Source organism: Bacillus rossius, chromosome 1 (assembly GCF_032445375.1).
Source record: "Bacillus rossius redtenbacheri isolate Brsri chromosome 1, Brsri_v3, whole genome shotgun sequence".
Lineage (NCBI taxonomy): Eukaryota > Metazoa > Arthropoda > Insecta > Phasmatodea > Bacillidae > Bacillus > Bacillus rossius.
The window spans coordinates 354,432,090-354,453,629 of NC_086330.1; the positions used below are offsets into that span (position 1 = coordinate 354,432,090).

The 21,540-nt window shown below is 32.7% G+C and overlaps 1 protein-coding gene across 1 annotated transcript in view; it reads left to right on the top strand.

The window, feature by feature from the left end:
• Positions 1–88: 88 nt before the first annotated feature.
• The window catches only part of LOC134528255 (uncharacterized), a 29,590-nt gene continuing 8,138 nt past the window's right edge, over positions 89–21,540 (top strand). The window contains exons 1-3 of the mRNA XM_063361712.1: positions 89–353; positions 1,675–1,847; positions 5,629–5,813. Coding sequence (XP_063217782.1) covers positions 195–353; positions 1,675–1,847; positions 5,629–5,813 — 517 coding nt within the window. The 5' untranslated portion in view covers positions 89–194. The remainder of the gene's footprint in view (positions 354–1,674; positions 1,848–5,628; positions 5,814–21,540) is intronic.

The following is a 21,540-nucleotide window of genomic DNA, read 5'->3' on the forward strand; positions in this document are numbered from 1 at the left end:
GTACATATGTTAATTATTTTTATTTGGCAACATTGGGTATAATTTCCTACAGTCAAATGGTACTTCGCGTACGCATTCATTCAAAAAACATTCGAATTTTTTCGTCTCCGTAAGTGGTAGTCAACAAAACTACTGTTCGTTCATTACGAGAAAATTTGTTGCGATATTTCGTTCAGTTTGAATATTCAAGTGCAATGGCTGAGATTATTTTAAATAAAGGTTTCAAAAAATTGAAGTACATTAACGTTTTCTGCACATTTTCTGAAGGAAGACAGGATAAGTTTGTAGTAAAGACAGTTTGTGTTTCAGGATGTTTGAAATTTTATGTAACGTATACCGTACATGAAAGACACGTAAGTAAACGTCGTACCTATAAAATAAGAATCGCATTTACAATAATGCAATAAACTTTGATTAGGCAAAACAAGTTATGGAGATAAAGTGCATAGAAGTCCCGGGTCATGGGACGGTCATGACTGCTGTGATACAGCATTAGAAGTACCGAAAAACACGGTTTTTTTGGTGCCGTAAAACTTGACATTTATTAATGTATAATTTCTATCAACATACAGTACCAGTAGCGGCAATAAGGTAATGTCAGACAATAGCGGACGAAGAATTTAATTTAAAGAACCGGTTGAGTGGAGGGGGGGAATAGAAGGGATAGAACAACTACTTGCTGTTTGCTTTTAATTTCTTTACTTTTGTTGGTGGGAATGATTTTTTTTACACCCCTGATTGCAGGTAAGTGAGGCTTCAAGCAAAAAAAAAAAACTTATTAAAATCTAAAAGGCATACTAATTTATATAGTTACAGTAACAGTTTAATGAAAGGGTGTTACAACTCTTCTAGTAGTTAACCATGCTCAGGGGTGTAGCCAGGGGGGGGGGGGATTAGGGGTTCTAACCCCCCCCCCCCCCCCAGCACCAATTATTTTTTTCTTATCTGAAAGCAGGTTAGCTAAAAGCCTGGGTGTCTTACTGCTATCACCGGCCATTGCATTGGAAGGGAAGAGTAAGCAAGCCCTACCGATTCTCCTTCCCTTCCCCTACCCCTGTCGCGAGCAGAAGCTATAAGGTTGTGATGCCGTGACGGGTCCCAAGCTTTCAAATATCTTACACCTACTGTATTTAACCAGCACGGTAATTATAAGCAGGTGTTGACTGGGCTTCCAAAAGTGTAAGGATCGCTGTGTGTGTATAGAATTGAGACGACATGGTGTCATGTAACTCTTCAAGCTGAAGATAATTGTTTCCAGGAATAGATCAGTTCTGCCGAAACCCAACCCTTTCTATTCTTTTTTTTTTTTTGTATTGTCGATCTTCGAGCATGATTTATGATTTTGAGTGGACGTAAACAAGGCACTTGGATTGATAAAAATATCATTTATTAATTTCTTACTTCATCACTCAAACAATTTTTTTATTAAAAAATCAGTTATATTTTTACCATTACAATATTTAAGGGGGGATGACAACAGTACATGGCCCTAATCCAGGGAAAGGAAACATTTTTACTTGAAAAATCTTTACCTTGCTCAGTTACCAGTAGAGTAATATTCCAGTCATGTGGTCTGATTTATTGGCCACACAGTATTTGGATAGAGACTGTACGATAAAAGATGTGAACAAATGTACGGGCCCTGTTTGTAACATTCATGCTGTGGCTTTCCAGGAAGGCAAAGTGCTTAAAGTGGATCACTTATCCGTTGTTCTCGAGAAGGAGTTGGACATGCTGGAGATTTCGAGGTACATGAGGTCATGGGAGAAAACTAAGGACACCCAGACTGTATACCACGCTCTTGCAGAGTATGGGCAGTCTGTCGCAGTCAGAGACAGTATCATCAGGTAACTTTCATTCCCTTGCGAGTGAGTAGTGGGAAATGAGCTGTTCTACTTGAGTTGTGACGGCGAAGCATTTGCAGCCACAACTTTGATCTTTGTTTTGTGGGCTTGATATTTAGGTATAGGTATGTAAATACCATTACAATGGTTATAATTTTTGACTTACGTCGTTTGCTAAAAATTCATAATTGACTTGTATATTATTCATGCATTTTACCCGAAACATTTGTTTGCATTTAAGAGTTCATGAAGTAATGAAGTAATTAACACACATTATGAACCTTTTACATAACTGGATGTAAAACTAAAACTTAATAGACGAACTGTTGCAAAATAACAGTAACACATTGAAATCGACAGGGGCTTCTATCAGCTCAATGTGACTGTCCAACACATCTAATTTCTTGTGTAGTTCAAACTTCCCCCAGTGGTGTGTGTGTGTGTGTGTTTGTGTGTGAATAGTCAGTGCCATACATCTTTAAACTGCCGTAATAATGATAAACTTTTTGGTTTTTTTGCCCATGGTGTATTGTGTTTTTAGCAGATGGAATATCAACCTGAAGATGGGTCTTTTCTTAGTTATATTTAAAGAAGTATTTGACAACCAGAACACAGTTAAACAGCTTTCTGTTATTTCATTACTATCCCCATTATTGAGAATGGGAATATTTTAAAATTGAGTCTCAAAATTATATCCGTAACTCCGTAGGCCACGTGGCCTTGGGCAATGTCATGTCCTGGAACAGAGTCTAGCTGGGCCTCTGTGCATGATAAATAACATTTAGTGGTACCTAAAACACCTCAAATCATCTAATGTGAACGACGAAATCTCTCAACCTCCCGATTTCAGTATGTTACAGTTTACCTACTGTAAGGTAATGACTAAACTAACTTCATCTGAATATAATAGTTCCCAGGTTAAGTATTGTGTTATGTGATACACTAATTGCAAACAGATACAAATCCTTTCAAAAATACACAATTTCTGCTTGGTTTCGTATATACTTAGGTTTTTTTTTTTAATTCAAAAAATACAGTTCTTGTATATGGATTATTTAAATACCTAATCTTTTATGTCATGTCATCCAACATATCAAAAAAACCATCTCTCACTCTGTATGCCAAATTGGAGTACTGGTAGCATGCTTCCAGATATGCAGTATTTTATAATTTTCAAGTAAAATTATAATGATAACAATTTTAGTTCATGTGTTTGCTTCAGGAGTAGGGGAGACCCGGGCATGATGGATAGCCTAACTTTAAGGCTCCATTCCTGTGAAACTTTTAGTCATAGAGACTGATAAACTGCTTTATTTATTAACCCAATTCTTACAAAACTAAATACCACAAAATCATTTAGATGAAAAATGAGAAACTTATTTAATTAATCCACGTAAAAATGAAAGTCAGAAAAAAATCCATCTTGCCCATTACCCCTGGGTAAGATGGATAATGGATTCGGGCAAGATGGATAGTTATTTAACCATGTCACTAAAATTGTCAAATGTTACAAAAACTGTTGTTAGCCTTCTACAATGTCATTCTTGGCATAAATCACAATACGTAGGCTCCCACACCTGTGTAGGATGTACATACTTCATGTGCCCAGTCTTGGCAGTCACCACACTGAATCCACTCTCCTTGTCCAGCAGAGGCTGCATATGTGTCTGTGCAAACTAAACATCGAGTTTCTCCTTCATTTACTTCTTTTTCTACAATAAGTTTTTTTTTTTTTTTAAATTTGCCTTATCAACTTTTTTAGAAGATGCCTTCTTGATTCGTGCTGTATGTTGTAGACTCTTAAGATAAGAAATTTTTTGGATTTCCTTTTGTGGGGTGCTTGTAAGGATCTCGGATCGCTGACATTTTCTTTCGTGTTTGTCGTTCCGAGTTACATACGGCTTGAGCGGCCGCAACTGAAATGGGCTTGTTTTAGAGGAACATGCCTCCATGTCTTCAAAGAACTGCTTGGGTGTGTCTGCAGATCTTGCAACTTGATGCTGGCAATTTGATTCTGGCAACCTGATCATATCAATTTGATACTGGCAACTTGATCCTGGAAAATTGATCCCAGCAACTTGATCCTTGCTTGGAACTGGTTCGTCAAGAAGGTGAGGACGATCTGTGACTGTCGCTGGTGCAAAATCTTCTCCAAAAATGTTTCTGTTGTAAGGCCACAATCCAGTTGTTGAAAATTCATGAACAGCATTTTTCGCAGATGCAGATTTTAGAAAAGCTGGAGTGACTAGTCAACCATTCTCTTTCTGGCAAATATGAAATACGGTGGAAGGAATTGGCCTGCAGCACTGCAGCATCCTACGATAGTGGTCAAAGTCCCTCGTTCTGAGCTAGAGATTACTCCCATCTGTTTTTTGCCAGTCGAGGACAGTATTTTGGGCGATCTGGTGGTTGTAGTCTGGATTCCTGTCTCGTCCACATTGAACAGTGTTGTTGCATTGATATTGTGCTCCTTTAATACGTCATAATATAAATCGTAAAACCGGTTTACTTGTGGCTTGTTGAACCCTCGAGCACGAGCCACTGATGTTGGCTCAGGTGTTCTTAAAGTTATGTCTGGATGTCTCTGTTTAAAACCTTTGAACCAGTCGTCTCCTGCGCAACCTTTTTTGAATGGATGTTGAATTTTGTTTGCTTCGGCGAATTCAAAAACTAGTTCCACGAATTCTTTTTTTGTTAATCTTAAAAAAAACAGAATCCATTTTTAAAATGTATTCTTATGTTACAACTCTTGAACTTTAGTGAAAACCGGCTGATATCTCCCCAAAGACTTCACTGCAGTTCCTTTCTCCAGGTGCCGATGCAAGGTACCATAAGGCACATTATAGCTCTTTGAAGCATTTAGAATAGTTTCACCAAATTCTTGAACAGCTGCGAGGGCCGCTTCCATGTCCTCCTCTTCCCAGCTGCCACGATCACTTTTATATGTGTACACCATCTGTAAAATATAACATTTCGAATAGGTAAACAATGTTGTGCAAGATGGTTTTAATTTGAATATAGCCACATCAGTATAAAAAAGGGTTCACATTTAGGGCCTACAAACTATTTATGTTCAATTATATAAACAAATTATTAATATTAATATGTATCGGCAGAATTATACTACATTGTTAAAAATATCGATAAATCTTTGAAAGTTATACCTAAATTGTGCCTTCACAATGAACAAATTCGAGAAGTTCAAAAATCCAATATGACAGGAGTTGATCTACCTTAACTTTTCATTATCCATCTTGCCCAGTAGCATCACTCGAGAAAAAAAATTTCACTAATAAAAACAATGCAAACGGGACTATTGCGACAACAAGCATTTGAAAGCTTAATAACAAAGGAATATATTACTCAATATCTTAAAAATATATAGTATAACACTGCGTCAAATAGAAAAGCATTTTGATACATGAAAAATGAAAACATTTACCTTGATATAATTAAAACTCGTCCCAGTCTTATGCAAATACAGCCATGATGGCGACAACTCTGCTGGTCAATACAGCAGGACAATATATTTTTACAAAAAAATACTAGTGCTGCTATCTAGCGGAATACCTGAGAAATAAATTAAATCCATCTTACCGGGGGTGTCCAACTTGCCCGGGTCTCCCCTAAGGGTCTGTAAAAATGAGCTACAAAATTTTGTATTAAACTTTGTTTAAAGTTGTGGGGTGCATTATTATAGGTTTGTACATTCATTAACAAAAACATTTTTAATGGTCTTCAAAACAACAAATAAGATTCTCAAAAATGGTTTTTCTCTCCCTAGCATGCTTCAGGTAAACCATTCCGCGTACTTCTGGTTCCGGCGCTGCAGTAATTCAGGTCACTACTTCATAATTGCTCTTGACTTTGCTACTGGAAAGGAACTAATGCAGTCGGAATGGGCAATAAAATGGGACGTTCAGAGTCACTGTATGATTGACTCGTTCACCTTTGTTTTCAGTAACCAAGGTAAGTAAAAGTACTTAGGTAAGTTAACTTAGTAAATAAAATACCAAATACCAGCCCCTGCATGTCTTATCCAACTTTGTACCGAAAACAATGAGCTATCATAAATTCAATTTTTTTTTTCTAAAATATACTATGATGGAGTAAATCAGTTAAAATTTAGTCCTTTTTTAATCATGTTCGTACTTATAATATTTTTCTTATGGTAAATTTTTTAATAGCAGGAGGATCCACTAATGTATAAAATTAACATAGTATTGAAATTAAATTTTTTTTGGGGAGGATATTAAAAAAATAAAATAACCTTCAAGTCACCCCAAGTAGAGTAATTTGGAGGTATTGCCCCAAACTTTATTTTGATACATGTTAAAAATCTGGGGTAAGTTGGTGCTCGAATAACAACCAAAACTTTATGTGTATAAAGAAACTCTGAGGAAGTTTAATCATAGTGTGATTACTGATTAGACACACAGATTACTTGGTCTTAACTGTAGTGAGACCAGCTGTGGAAAAACATAGGAACTTGGTTTAACTGTAAAATTCTTTAAGGCATTGAGTGCCCTCTGTTAGAAACATTTGAACTTGAACTATAACAAAATCAACATTTGTCTCAGTTTTTTTTTTTATTTGTATCCTCCTCTTTTAGTCTTTACTCCTATTATTACCATATGTTTCATTTGAATTAACTTGATTCTTTGGACATTTGACAAGGAAAACCTTTAATTAAACCTTGAATGAAATATTTATAATTTAAAATTTATTGATAAAAATAAAATGATTTATATTGGTACTAACGAAAGAGTGAGAAATCAACATGTGAAATAATAGTAAATTTGCAAAACATGAACACTTGACAATATTACACACACTTGTGGTAATTATTTAAATTTATTAAACAAATATTAAAATTAGAAAACTACTCTGTCTTTGTCGTGGAAAAAAATTATTTAGATGGAATAATAAAATCTCTGGCTAGCATGACCAGTATGATGGGCACGCACAAAGCAAATGTTCTTATTTGTCGAAAAGTTCTCAAAATAAAATTAAATAGGCAATTTAGATTTATTAAAATTGTATGTCAGGGAATTTTATTATAAGCTCTGGCAAAGTTTAGGCCAGTATTGCAATCAAATCCTATAGTTCAGACTTCTGAGCTTGTAATACGCAATAGTATAAAAATTTTCAAGTGACTGGTTTAAGTATTTAGACAGATATAGTTGCATATAGTTAGTATCAAAAGTGCGTTGAAGTTTTTATTGGATGTTGAATCTAGTTTCAAATCATTAAACATGTGATATAAGTACAATATCGCGTTGGTGTCACTTGATTTTGTACCAGCAGTGTCTGACATTTCAAGATGCTGCTGGTATGTACCATCTAATTACTCATGTATTTTTGCAGCACAAGTCAACCATGTCACACGAATAAATTTTGACAAAGCACCACAGTACATCATTTACACATTAAGTTAGGTGCCACAGTTACTTTTTCACTATAAATGACGCCAGGTAAAACTTCACCTGACACAGGTGATGCTTAATCATGCTGAACCTGAACCTAAACTCACTCTAGTATTCCAATTCCCATGATGCAATGGGCCGAACTGTCAAAAGATTCAACAATCAGATTGTTTGAATTTTTGAACGCTATGGCAGCAGCCAATCGCATTATGCCAATTTGAGCTCCAAATGGTCCTAAAATACATGAAACCCTGTTATGTAATCAAACGAAATGTTCTCAGAGTCTAAAACCAATAAAAAAAAAAATGGGTGCGTGTACTTATGTAGGCACGTGAGAAGTTATACTTCTTTGGCATCATTAAAAAATTGTTTTTAATTGCATGCAAATAATTAATTACAATAAAATAATAAAAAGACTGGAAAAAGATAGTCAACAGTCAATAAAATTCAGTTTAAATTTTGAAAAATAAAATTAATAAAATTTAGAGAATAATAAAAATATATATGACATAATTTGTACTAAATATTATAATATTCTTAACTTTAAATTTTTATTAATGATTATTTAATATTTTAAAAGAAAATAAATAAATTTAATAATAAATTCAAAAATTTAATTTCAGTTTATTCATTTTTTTAATATTTATTATTTTCTTAATTTAATATTCTCATTTCATTTTTATCAAAAAGTTTTTATTAAATTTGTTCATATATTTTTATAAATATTTATTATTTATTCAATTTAATAATAAATATTAAAATAATATTTTAATTTAATGTTCGATTTTAATTTTTATCACAATTTTTTTATTAAAAATATTTTGTAAATATTTAATAATCAATAATAAATATTTAACATTAATAATTTAATAATATTTAGTATTAATTATATTAAATAATCATATTTAATTTTATATCAATAAATAATACATACGGATAGTTAACCTCAATATTATATTGGAGCACTTGAAAAAGTATAAAGGCACAATTTTTTTTACTAATATTTACGAATAGTAAATAATATTAATCAAAATATTCAATTTAAATCACTACTGAATATAATTTATTAGCACATATCTAATTCACACTTGTATGAAACTAAAACATATGTTGTGAATGTAGAAACTAGAAACATGTGGATAAATATTATAAATATGAAAACAGTGATCAGAGGTGACGAGCGTGCCAACGTGCGCGACTAATAGAGGTTCTATTCCTATAATGTTGGTAGCTTTTTTTTTTTCGAGACTTAATGAGCGGTTTAGCGGGCAGCTTCAACCTGTTAATTTTGTGTTACAGTGATGCGCGCGCATCTTAAAATTTCACTCATCATTTTTTCATAACGCATCTAAAGAAGTATAACTTCAAAAATATATCGTAACAAAATATATCACTGCAAGGAAGGTATTAAAACTGTAAGTAAACAAAAATACTGTTCCCAAAATGGTAATTTCACAGTGATAAAAATATAAATAATGTTTCAGTACTCTGTACTAATGTTTTAGTATAATAGTAAAAAAAATAATTGAAATTTAGTTACGGAATTATAAAAAAATTGATACTGTTTTTGTTTGTTATTTTTTAGTATATATTTGAACAGAAACTATTTTTTTATTGTTGCTGAGTATATAAGCAACATTTTGGCATATTTTAATTTAATCTATGTAATATAAATTGTGTGATAAATTTTTAGATTTTTACCCCCCATATACCCCACTATTGATCTACTATATATTGTTAACTACTTTCTTCAAGTCCAACTTATCACTAAAACAGTATACAATATATGCTTTAATCCAGTACATCACCTCAGTTGCAAAATTAAACAGATAGGACCAGCGTGACCTGCATTGTTATTGAAAACTTGATTTTTAGTTTTCATTATTCATTAGCCACTACTCTGATTAAATTTTAATTATATTTTGTTGAATCAAATGTTCCAAGTTGAGGTTTTATAAATCTTGATAATTTTACTGTTGCCATGAAAAAACCTATGCCTGCCTTAAAGGAGTCATGAATAAATGTTGACGTAAAAGTATTTGGATCAGCTTAAAATTTATTTTTTGCATTGAAAAATATTAAAAATAAAAAATTGAAAAGCCCAAGTCTTAAAGGTTCAATAATAAAAAATTATTATGCTGATTTGATTTTTTTTTTGTATTTATAATGTGGATTATAAATTAATATGTGCTCGTTGAAGAATTATGTTAATCATTACATTGTTATGAGGATAGTAGATGCAAGGTAAGGGGCAGGCCGGCTTGCCAGCCAGCCCACATTCTCTCCTGAGGATGGGACATGGTCCATGGTCCATTAGTACTACATGCCTAATCCTGTTAACAACTGCACCTTGGCTACCCCTCTCCTCCTGCGCTTTCTCTGCGGCTCTGGAGGGTTCAGCACACTCCCATAGCCCCGCCTGTGTGAAGTGGCTTAACTAGGTCACCATTGTTCGGGAACTTCTAGTGTCAAGTCGACCCTGATGATGCGACATTTCAAAGGGGTGCGAGACCATTCTAGAAGAGGGCTGAGAGGTATAAAAATGATGAAGCCAGCCTTAGAGGTAGTGAAGTAAAGAGGGCAAGTGACCCATTAGGGAGCAAAGGTGGATGACTAGCGACGGGCTTTGTTTGAGGAGACTGGTGCATCTGGGACGGTGTTGTGCGTGACGGACAAGTGAGGAGTGTGAGGCAGTGTTTTGGGACACAGGTGCGAGGTAAGAGACAAACAGTTGTGAGAGCCACAGTCAAGCCTAGCTCCAATGGGGGGGAGAGTAAATTGTGGACCTTATGAAAGAGCGATAAATTTGTGGATTGATAATTTGTTATAACTTAACAGATTTAATATTAGGTAATTAAGAAAACTGTATTTAATTTATTGGTCTAACCTTTTCCTACTCGTAACAATAAGAATAAGAAGAAATCCTGATAAACTTTCTTCAAAATACAGTGAAAGGATATTAATTCTGCACATTCTGGACCACAGCTATGCCGGATTATAGATTTTGCTGAATTCATAAACGTCAATATAGTTTTACTGGAAATATGAAGTGTATAAATGTGAAATTGTAAACCACTAGGAAACACTATACTGAAATGAAAACTGACAGTAACGACAAACTCTGATCAAAACATAAATGTCAGCAACATTGCAATGCGGCTTGGCAATCAAATTCAACAGCCGGAATACACCCAAAAAAAAAATGAACGCTAACAGCTCAGTTGGTGCTGGAATACAGTGTGTGCCATGTATATGTGATCTGCTGTTGTCTTATCTAGCGTTCGCAAACCTCATAATCATAACAATCCTTTAAAGTTTAAAATGTTAACAGCTAATGATGCTGATTTTAAATGTTCTGACAGCAAATAGTATTCTTCCAGGAAGCAAAATTATTTGGTGCTATTTTTTATTTATTAGGTATGTTTGCAGCGAAGAACATGATAATTTATTTCATACTTATTTTTAATTAAATTATTCAACCAAGTTCCGGCCAAATTAATATTATTAGACATTATATTCATTTTCCTTGCTTCATGATAATGTTTGCCGTGTTAGACTATTAAGGCTCAATCTTACATCCACACTATCAAGTGTCTCTTGAGTTAAGCAATTTATCTCTCTGTGTTTATACTTCACTACATTTTTAATTTTATTGTTTATGTATACATTATTTTGTGTTCATAAATTCACGTCAAAAGAAATATTAAAACTGCTGTAAACACGTTGCTAGCAGTTTTTTACTACATTAACAGTAAACATATTATTTTGAAAACGGGACATCCCACAAAAATGGGACTAGTGCCGCGAAAGAAAGTTGAATAAGTCCCTAAGATAGATCTAAAATAGTCCGCACCCACTTTTCCTTTAGAATTAGATGCCATTGTTGATATTCCATGTCCCTTGCATCAAATATTGTAAGCAGAAAACAGAACAGGAGTGACATAGGGCTGTAAAATCATAACTAAATTTTTAGTAGAATTAGTGTAAAGTTCATTACTATTAGACAAGTGTAGAAATATAACTACAAAAATCTTTCAAAATCTGAGTAACTTTTTCACTATGATATTAGTTTTCAGACCATTTAATGAGGAGGAACAGATATTATGAAAATGGAGTGTGCTTGTTAGTAATGCGAACCCTAACAACATTTCTGTAATATCATGCGATGAGGCAGTGTGTCCGGAATAGTTGTACGAAAGAAAACTCGGCATCTCAGCGAGCAGAGAAAATTTTCACTCTGTAGCAAATTCTTTTTTGGCATATTCTCATGAAATTCTAGTTGGTGTCGCCGTACGAAATACGAAATGTGAAATACAGAAAAGATATGCAATCTGAAGCCACAGCCAATTATCAAAGAAAATAATATACAATAAGTATATGTTGTGGACTGAGGATTCGTGGCTTTGTAGAAGCCCAAATGGTATTGTACTTAGTGGATGCAAGGCTGAAAGATTATTAGAAGTTGAGGGGCCAATTCCATGTAGAAATAAGTGCATAATAGAAGCGGTAATAACATTTTAATTTTAAATATTTATTTCCAGACAAAAGGGAATTTCTTAAAGTCTCAGATACTAATGTATTTAACAGGTATTTAATACATGTGCCTTGTATTTTTACAGTAGAAAAACCAACGTGTGTGCGTAATATTATAAAAGGACTTAACATATTTTGAGAATTGCATTGATAAAATAGAAACTTTTGTTTACTATTTACCTACTTTTGTTTCAATTAGAATCAAATAATCAAAGAAACATACATTATGATAACAAAAGTCATTTATCGCAGATTGTATTTCACCTGTGTTTACCTGATTTTGTGTAGTTAGGTTTTCCCTTTTTATCTAACTTATCTTTATCAATATATTATACAAGTTAATTTAATACATGTATTACATTAGCATGTTGAAATAGTTAAGACTGTTTTATGTATTTTATTAATAATAGGAGAATACGAATTTACTAAAACATAACACATATGAAGAATTTCGTCACCATATAGGAGCAGTTCAGTTGATAGTTTGTGTATAATGTAAAAGATTTTAATTAGTTGAATGCACCTCTCCACATGAATTTGAACACTGGCAATGATATAAGTAGTTTTTACTTCTTTAGCTGTTAATTTCCCATTATGAAAATATGGTGGAGTTATAACAATTACGTCTTTGTTGGAGAGACTTGTTTTATTTCCTGGAAAACCTTTGCCAGACATGACCTCATCGCCACATTCAAAGAGTCAATCATCCACAAGCATTTTAAATGAATGTCACTTGATATGCCACCGTAGCATTTAGACTGGAATGTTTCCTACCATTTCCACTTGGTGAAATGCCTATCAGTAATATGAGTAGGTAGCCTTGCAACTGAAGTAAAGAAACACTCTTTGTTCAACTTTAATTTCCATACAGTCAATTATTACTCAGCATTAAGGGTACTTTCTTTTGAACACTGCATGCGATGTTTCCATAGCCCTTTCGCTGTTAGGCCACAACACATAATTAGCCTTTGTAGAAGCTAGCAGCTTTGAGTAGTGGTGAAAATGCCTGATATAGTTGTACAGTGAACTGCAAACATCACTCTCATTACAGAATATGACACAACCAGTTTTCCTCTTTATTAAAAAGATTATGTCTAATCTTACTGTAAGATTGTGTTTCAACAGGTGGCAGTGTTAACAATAGAATGAAAATCGCAAATGTCATGCCTGTTAAGTCTTCCAGTTCTTTCTCATTATTTATCGTACATATTTCATCATCCTTGTATTTCATTAAACAAAGCACTCATTCCTGAGCTCTTATAACATTTCTTATATGAATTCAGGTAAGCATGTAGATGTAATGGTATAGATGCTTGAGAACACAATTCACTTCCATTAATTGTGTAAGAACAAAACAAAATCTTAACCAATGGTTTCATTTAAATCTGTTTGTATCGAAACTTTTGTTTTTTTGTAATAACAGTATCGGTAGCACTTTTATAATCAATTATACTTACAGTGTTACTGTTTTTAAAATTTTCGCCGCTTTTTCACACCTCTCAGAAGTGTGCCATGAGGCAGCCTTCTTGTTATAATTTTTTTGTTTATGTACTGGGGACGTATGCAGAATTTTTGGGTTCTCTGACCTTTTATTTCCAATGGAATGAACACTGCATATTTTTTATGCAGTTGAAAGTTGACAAAAGTGGATTGTCTAGACTGAAATAAAAATAAGTAACCTTTATGTATCTAATATAATACATCAACAATTCATTTATAAATAAGAATTGTGTACTTAATATTAAGATATAAGTGTATTGCACTATTTTGAAAATATTTCTAAGAATTATTGAATTGAGATGGCAAAACTTTATCTTCAAGTTCAGGGACTATATGTAAAAATTGTCTGATGTGACATCCGTAAAAGTAAATAATTGTATAGTTCGATAATTTTTTTTTTTTTTTTTTTTTTTTTTTCATTTTCTTTAAGCAGATATGTTTGTTAAAGCATGGAAATTTGTGACTTGTTACAAAATATTCATAATATTTACAGTTTTTCACATGTATTCTCTTTACTATCTGAGCTACAGAACCTGTGCTTGAATTTAAGTAAAATATGTGATTCCCGTTCCAGTAACGGACTTCCTAATAGTGTAGGCCTACATACTTTTATTAACATATACTTTATAAGCAGTGTAGGCTTACTTTTGTCTGTGTAGGTCTACAGCTTGAAACCACAAATTTGTCATTCTTCAGTTTTCCCGTTTAGGAATGAAATAAAACATCTGATTATGTATATTTGTAAGCACCCAACCACACAGCAGTTTGCATTACATTGATGCTTTTATAATCGACTAAAGACTGGTGACGCACAGTGTCTCAATTCCTGCCATCCTGCAATTAGTTACCACATTCGCTGCCAGAGCAGTGCACACGGTTCCTATAGCCAAATTTGTGTGCCAAGAATGGTCACAATTTGTGTGGATTAATTTTTCCAGATAAATGGCTGTATTCAAATCTTCACCAGTACATTGAAGTATTATGTGCAGGCAAGTCTTTTGCAGCTGATGAACTCAAGTTCTACTGGCACAAACTCTCAGATCACTTGGTCTCTCTTGTCTCTCAACATGAAAATCTAAATGATTAAGTTTTTTAACAACAAAAAATCATTTTCGAAGTTATACTACTTTAGATGCTTTGTGAAAAAATGAGTGTGAATTTGTGCAATGTGCGTGCACCAAGCAAAAAAAATTTCACAGGATAAAAAAAATTTACATACAAAATAAAAGCTACATAACAATAAAAATTATATTTGTGATTTTAAATCTTATACTGTAGTGATTGATATTGAATACTGGTCCATATATATAAAAAAAAATTTTGACTTCAGCCGGGGCTTCGCCCCACGAGCTTGATCATCCTCAGTTCCCTTTCCCGCCATCTTTCCTACCCGGCATTTGTATCGTGACGTACGTAGCCGTGTGAGATTCAAACTGCGCGCCACGAACTACAGCAAGAGGGCGCTTAGCTGCAGTGCGCCGCACCCCTAATGTCTTAATAATTATTGTAATCCTTTTCCTTTCGCCCCAAAATAGTGTCATGACGGCTATGTATGTGAGTGTCTTTTGTTTAATTAATTTAGGATGTTTTGTAATAAAATACGTGCAAGCACGGATAAGGACGCTCCCTAGCGGGCGGCAGAGGAACTAGCACATAACTCGATTTAAACTGTTTTCTATCATATAAGTAATTATTACAGGCGGTCTGGGTATGGATGTGATGTGCTAATTTTTGTAAAGAGTTTGTTATTTTCAATATTAACCTGGGGCACGCAATAGATAAGTTGTTAACGGTAATTGTGTTCGGCGCGAAGGGCGCAATGTTGCCTTCTGCAAGCCCGGATCTCTGCCCCCAGTCTCCTTCTACAGCCGGCCGAGAGCGGACGTCTCTGCAGACATCCCGAGGACATCACCGTTGTTTCACCGAGTAGTAGTTCTGTTAAGTAATTTATTCAAATCGTTTTCATTTTTATCCTGGGGGCCTCTCTCGGTCGGAGAGACTGCTTCATTAATAATTATTTACTCTCCGGAGTTTTCGGTCATCTGTGTGATAAGTAACGGCTTGAGGCGACCATGTGCGTGGTTCGCCTCTTCACCTAATTCGATTCGTGCCTCCGGCGTTTTATAACAGTATCAAGGAAGGATTGTGTAAGGGCGTGTAACGTGAGTAATAAAAACCAACTTAATTGAGTCAAGAGTCTTTGTGTTCGGGGGGGGCCACGTGGGTCCTTAACCTGGTCAGCGGTGTGTGGGACGCCCTGAGAGCCCACTGCGGTTAATTAGAAGCGTGCCCGATGCTGAGAGCGGGCTTGGTTAGGAACAGGTGTGCATTAAAAATCAGGAGGGCTAGTATCTCGCCGCACACGGGCCACGTAACGCCCTGGGTTAGAGTTTCAAGCCGGGTCCACGTGCCCACTCACGTGGTGGCGCCCATTATTTTCCACCAGTATTCAAACCTTAACACAGGTACGCCCTCAATTTATTGTAAATATTAGTGATATAAATTGTGCTTATAAACTTTTTCAACTGTATTTATAGAAGTGGGGTTATGTTCCTGCATGTATAACGATGTCGGGTTGCTTGTAAGCTTCCATTGTCGCTGGCAGGTAGTGTCTGTGGAAGGTTTAGTAGTCTCCTGGCCGTTTACACGGGAGTGTTTGTAAGGTGATATTCCCGTATAAATGATTATTTAACAAAATAATAAATTAGAATAAACATTAGATATTTATATATTTTCATTAATTCAAATGTCTTAATTATATTACTAAATTAAATAATTTTATACATATGTTTATATTAATATTATACACGTGTTTATATTAATATTAAATACTGAGTATTTAAAAAAATTTAATTTGATTGAATTTATACTTTACCAACCATATTTATAATATCACTTCATTCCTTTTATTTAATTTTATTAATTATTTCCATGCAAAATTAAAGTTAGTTTATCATGCCAAGTAAGTATACTACTAAATGCAAATAAAATAAGTACACGCACCCATTTTTTGTACATAAAATTTATGACTGCAGTATCACTTGCACAAACCTTGTCTTATGTGTACATTTACAGGAACAAATATCTCAGATTTGAGATAGAAAATAATTAATTATGTATGGTGTTAGACCACATGCAATTTATGTGAAAGGTTGGCAGGATATAAAATGCCATGGGCTGCACAAATTTTCACTTGTGAGGTTTCAGATCTAATAAAATAATGCCATCCATGGATAATGTAACTAAATACTGCCAGAGAAACTTTACATTTAACACACACTGCTTTTATTTACAACTTTGTACATTCAACAACATAAATAATAGGTACATATATACAAAACATATGCATCAACCATAAAATAAACTGTAAATTTTGATAACAAGCATTTTGAAACATGCCAAAAATTGGCTCACGTCTTCCAACACAATAGTCTGAAATATGGCAATATGCCCATAATATCAACTGATAGAACAGTAAATAACAATGTATTCAAAAATTCTCTCATAACTAAATTGCACAGCAATGAATGAAAATGAAATGGTAAAACCATCAGAATGATACAGCAAATATATATAAGTTAATTGTGAAACATTATTAATCTCAATTAAAAGATTTCTGCTGTAATTTAAGAATAAATGATGTTGAAATTAAAGCCATAGTTTACAAAAATGTTATATATTTACTGACTTCTTAAGTTTATATAAGTTAACCATGTACCCTAGCAGAGATATTAAACAACAACATTACAGTAATGTTTTGGAGCATGCATTGGTGTTGGTTTATTAAAGATGTAAGGTTAAGCGAGTAGATTTTATTTGCAGTTTGACAATTCCATGACAAATCCTTCAATTTTCTGTTAATGTGTGGGTGTGTGTGTATATGTGTGTGTTGGAAGAACCACTGGCAGAAAAAAACTATGAACAGTACTTATTTATTTTTGTATTAATTATTTATTACACCCAAAATACTTTTGGAAAAAGTGTTGGGCAAATTATTGTAGGTATGAAAATGGTCTCATATTTTCCATAGTGTACAAGTTACCATAGAAAAAATTGGTTAGGTCAATAGTGCTACTGAATTAAATTTTATGTACAACCTTTATTACTGTGTTGAATGAGCACTCAAATTTGTGAACAACAATTATTGGGTGAATTTTGAACTAAGGATATTTGTAATTAACTGTAAAATACATTGCTTTGAGTTGACTTTGATGCAAAGCTGGTAAATGGATCATACAATTACACCATGTAAAATCCTACCTTGAGAATCAGTGTGAACTACCATCTTAACATCCCCATAGTGCATTTCACACCACAAATTTGGCGTAACACATAACCAATGGGCTAAGAAGTATTTTGGGATAATTGTAGCCAGCACAGAATATAAGGATAATGTTTTTCAAGCGTATATTGGGGTAAATATCCTAAACACCTTATTGCAATTAAGTGTAAATGGTGTATGATTGTGCCACATTCACCAACACACTGTAATGGTTTTATTGAAAGAAAAATTCCTTCCCCAATAGTACTACCAAAACAATAAAAATATTTAAGTTTTTTTTGTAACCTTATGAACACAGCCATTTTGTAACAATAAAACACTGTACTTTGTTTCTTGCTTCTCAATGCATGCTCCATCAATTAAAACCAAATATTGTAGTAGGATATTATAGGAAAGAGGACGAAAATATGGGAGACTTGTTACGCAGCGCATTCTAGCGGCAGAGTCAGATCCTAACGTGTTAGTGCTTTGGACATTTTTTCCCAGTTTTATGCAGTTGTAATTATGTATTATAGCTGGAAAAGTTCATTTAATATTTGATTACAACAATTATGATGCTGCTAACTGCTCGAAGTCATTTTTTCAAGTTAAATTTATTTAGGCGCTTTGGTGCCGAAGTCATCTGCATGTGCCGGCAATAACATATTTTATATTCTCTTACATGAACACCGGGGGACATATCAAGTATATCGGTGTGCCAAATAAATCTCTGATAGCAAAAATATTCTGGCATAAATTTTATAGATCTTAATAGTCACAAAAATAAATAGTAGCAACTTAAATTATAATTTTGGGATTAAAAATTTTATAACCCAATATTTACAGACATTATGAATTGGTATACCTATTAAGCATTGTGGTATTGTGCGTAGCTGATAATTGAAAGCTCATGAGATCAAATCCTGTTCTATCACAATTACATATATATATTTTAACATTTTCTTATGACTCAGTTATTACATTTTAACACCGTAATTGAAGAAAATCATATTATTACTATTTTTTTAAATGTTATAATAATATCTTTAATTATACAGTTCAGTATGTTGTATTGGTAACTTTACACTAGGTAGGCATATAACATTAAATTTTTTACTGGCAATAAAAATAAATTTTATAAACATACTCAAAATGATTGATTGGGTGTACGTGAATATGTGAATATGCATACATTTAAAGAAGTTTGTTTGCAATTTTATATACAAATTTAAAGTTTCATTCCGAGCTTGATGAAATTTTGCACTCTTGACCTTCAAAACGAGATGAATGTCACTGTCAACATAAGATTTGTAAAAACCACCCCCATTACCCTTTCCCTACCCCTAAAGCAGAATTTTGGTACTTCTTGGTGAAATGTACAACTAACATTTAAAATAAGACAAATATTGTTATTGACTACAACTAAATGTGAAGAGAAAAAATTTCAACAACCTTCATAGAAACGAATCTAAATTAAATTACTGAGTATGAAGTAAAAACGTTACATGCCTGCAATGTTTAATCATTTAAAATAATAATTTTTTTATATAAAATACTTTAAAAAAAGCATTTTATTAAGTATGAAATACTAATTTTCTGGAATAATTATTCCAAAAAAAATTTTTAAAAATTCTGGAAATTGTGTTTTTAAATTCCTCTCAATCTATTTAATGACTGCTCAACAGTGTGATATTTTAAGTAGTATAACACTAGTTCACTGTTTTGAACAGGTGATGCATTAGGTTAGCTGCATTTCAAATGCTTTATAATGATTTAAATGTTTTGTTAGTTTAAGTTAGCAACATTAAAATCACTAAATGATGTTTTCCGGTACATTAGTACTAAAAAAAAACACTTTTGGAGTTTTCATATAAACAATTAAATATATATTTCAGTTGAGCACCAATATTAAGAAATTAAAAATTTATAAATTTGATTATTTTTTCATGAAATTATTACTAACATAATAATTGATTTATGAAAATTTATGTTTAAAGTTAAGAATGTTTCATTGTTAAATGTTGTATGATCTGTTTCATGTTCAAAGTTAGGTCATATTTTATGATTGTTAAATCAATCTTTTTTTTTTTAGATTACGAAAACTTGTTTTGTTTATGAATACACTGTTTTCATACAAACATATGAAGTGTAAATTCTTAATATATGACAAGATTTCAAACTAAGAGAAAATCTGTGCTGAGATTGCCCATTGTAATACAAGGAATTTAAATTTAGCGGGCATTCTTCAGGCTGGGCTGCTAGGATCGCTTCGTCAAGTGTCGCCAGCATTCGCCATGTTAAAAGGTCTGCGTTTCCTATATTGTCCTACTACAATATTTGTTAGAACTCAAACTCGGCAAGTTTTCACAAAATTTACTACACACATACAACCATCAAATCACAGACACAGATAAAAATATCAGGAGAAAGGTCTTTTTAAGCCAACAACATTCATTAACTATAAATGCTGTAACAAATGTACAGACGTGCTAATTCCTGAAAACACTTATAATTTATGCACAAAAGCCATAGACATTTATAAAGAAAAATAATGTACTAAAAAATTATGACTGTCCATGTTTCTATCAGAAAGACTACTAAAACTTTAAAAATACTAGATTAAATTTAACAAAATTATGAGTATTATGTAAGTGGAAAATATAAACATTAAAAAATATAATTTAGCCATACATATCAGTAATCAAAAAGTTTCTTTTTAATTAGGAAAAAACCAAGACCACTAAAAATCATTTTGATATTTTATTTTGGTGTATCACTATCAAACCTTTTACTAAATTTATATGTTGACATAGGTAAATAACATTTATGTTAAGGATAAAACATTGCAGTACAGGCTACTCCTATAATTTAATTAGCAGTACCAAAATTATAATTAAATATTTATATATAACTCCCTTATAAGTTTGAGTTTACTGTGGCTTAGGTCTTTGCAAAAATTCAATATTTCAATCAACAAAATGAATAATTTACCTACTATCCATATTGAATTAAAAATTAAATTCATACACTTTGAAACAACAAATATTACCTAAAATGTATTGTAGGTGTATATCACTGTCACTTTTGTGTAACTATAGACATTGAGGCTAAGGGTCATTGTTGTATAATATAAATGTGAATGTAACTAAACATTTTTCATTTCAACATGTACACAATGCTCAATAGAAATGTAGAAAGGCTTGAGTAGATAGTATTTGAAAACATGCTTTTTTTTTTAGTTGTGTTTTCATAGTTTCTTTCTTGTATTTAGAACTAACATGAAATACCTATTGTGGTAGCACAGAATCATGTGTAAGTATTTGTCAAAATATGATTTTTTAATTAACACAATAATGTTAGGAAAAAAATATTTTTCTCCTCTTGTTATTCAAACTCTATATTTGTATTTGAGAATATTTTTATATTGGCACATTCCTTATTAATATTTTTAATCATGAAAGCAAAAGAGATTATGCTCCCAGTTATAGAAGTAAAAAAAAAGACAGTTCAATATTTATTTGGGCTCAAAATTTTAATAATTTCTAAATACAAGATGGCATAACAACCAATTAATTTTAGCGGTTCATAAGGTTTATAAAGAAAATAATTTATAAAAAGAACTTGTGGTCACAGTTTGAATCTTAATTATGTTCTTGGCCAACATCCCATCAGTTTTCAGCTAGCTACATGTACCACTTTCATGATATATACTACTTATGTGGTCAATGGTTTTTTTGCCATGGGGAAATTCTGAATGTGTTGTATTTTTCAAAAGAAAGCAGAAAATTAAATTCTCAATAAAACTGACGTGGTAATTTAAGCATGTATATATTTTGTTTAAGTGTGTGCGTCACTCCTAATTTGGAGATCTAAACATCTTTATTAGTGACACCCCTACTTTCCCCCAAGAAACCATTTTATTTATGGTGAAAAGTTTTGTATTATGGTTGGCATTGCAACTCGGTATGTTTTTAAC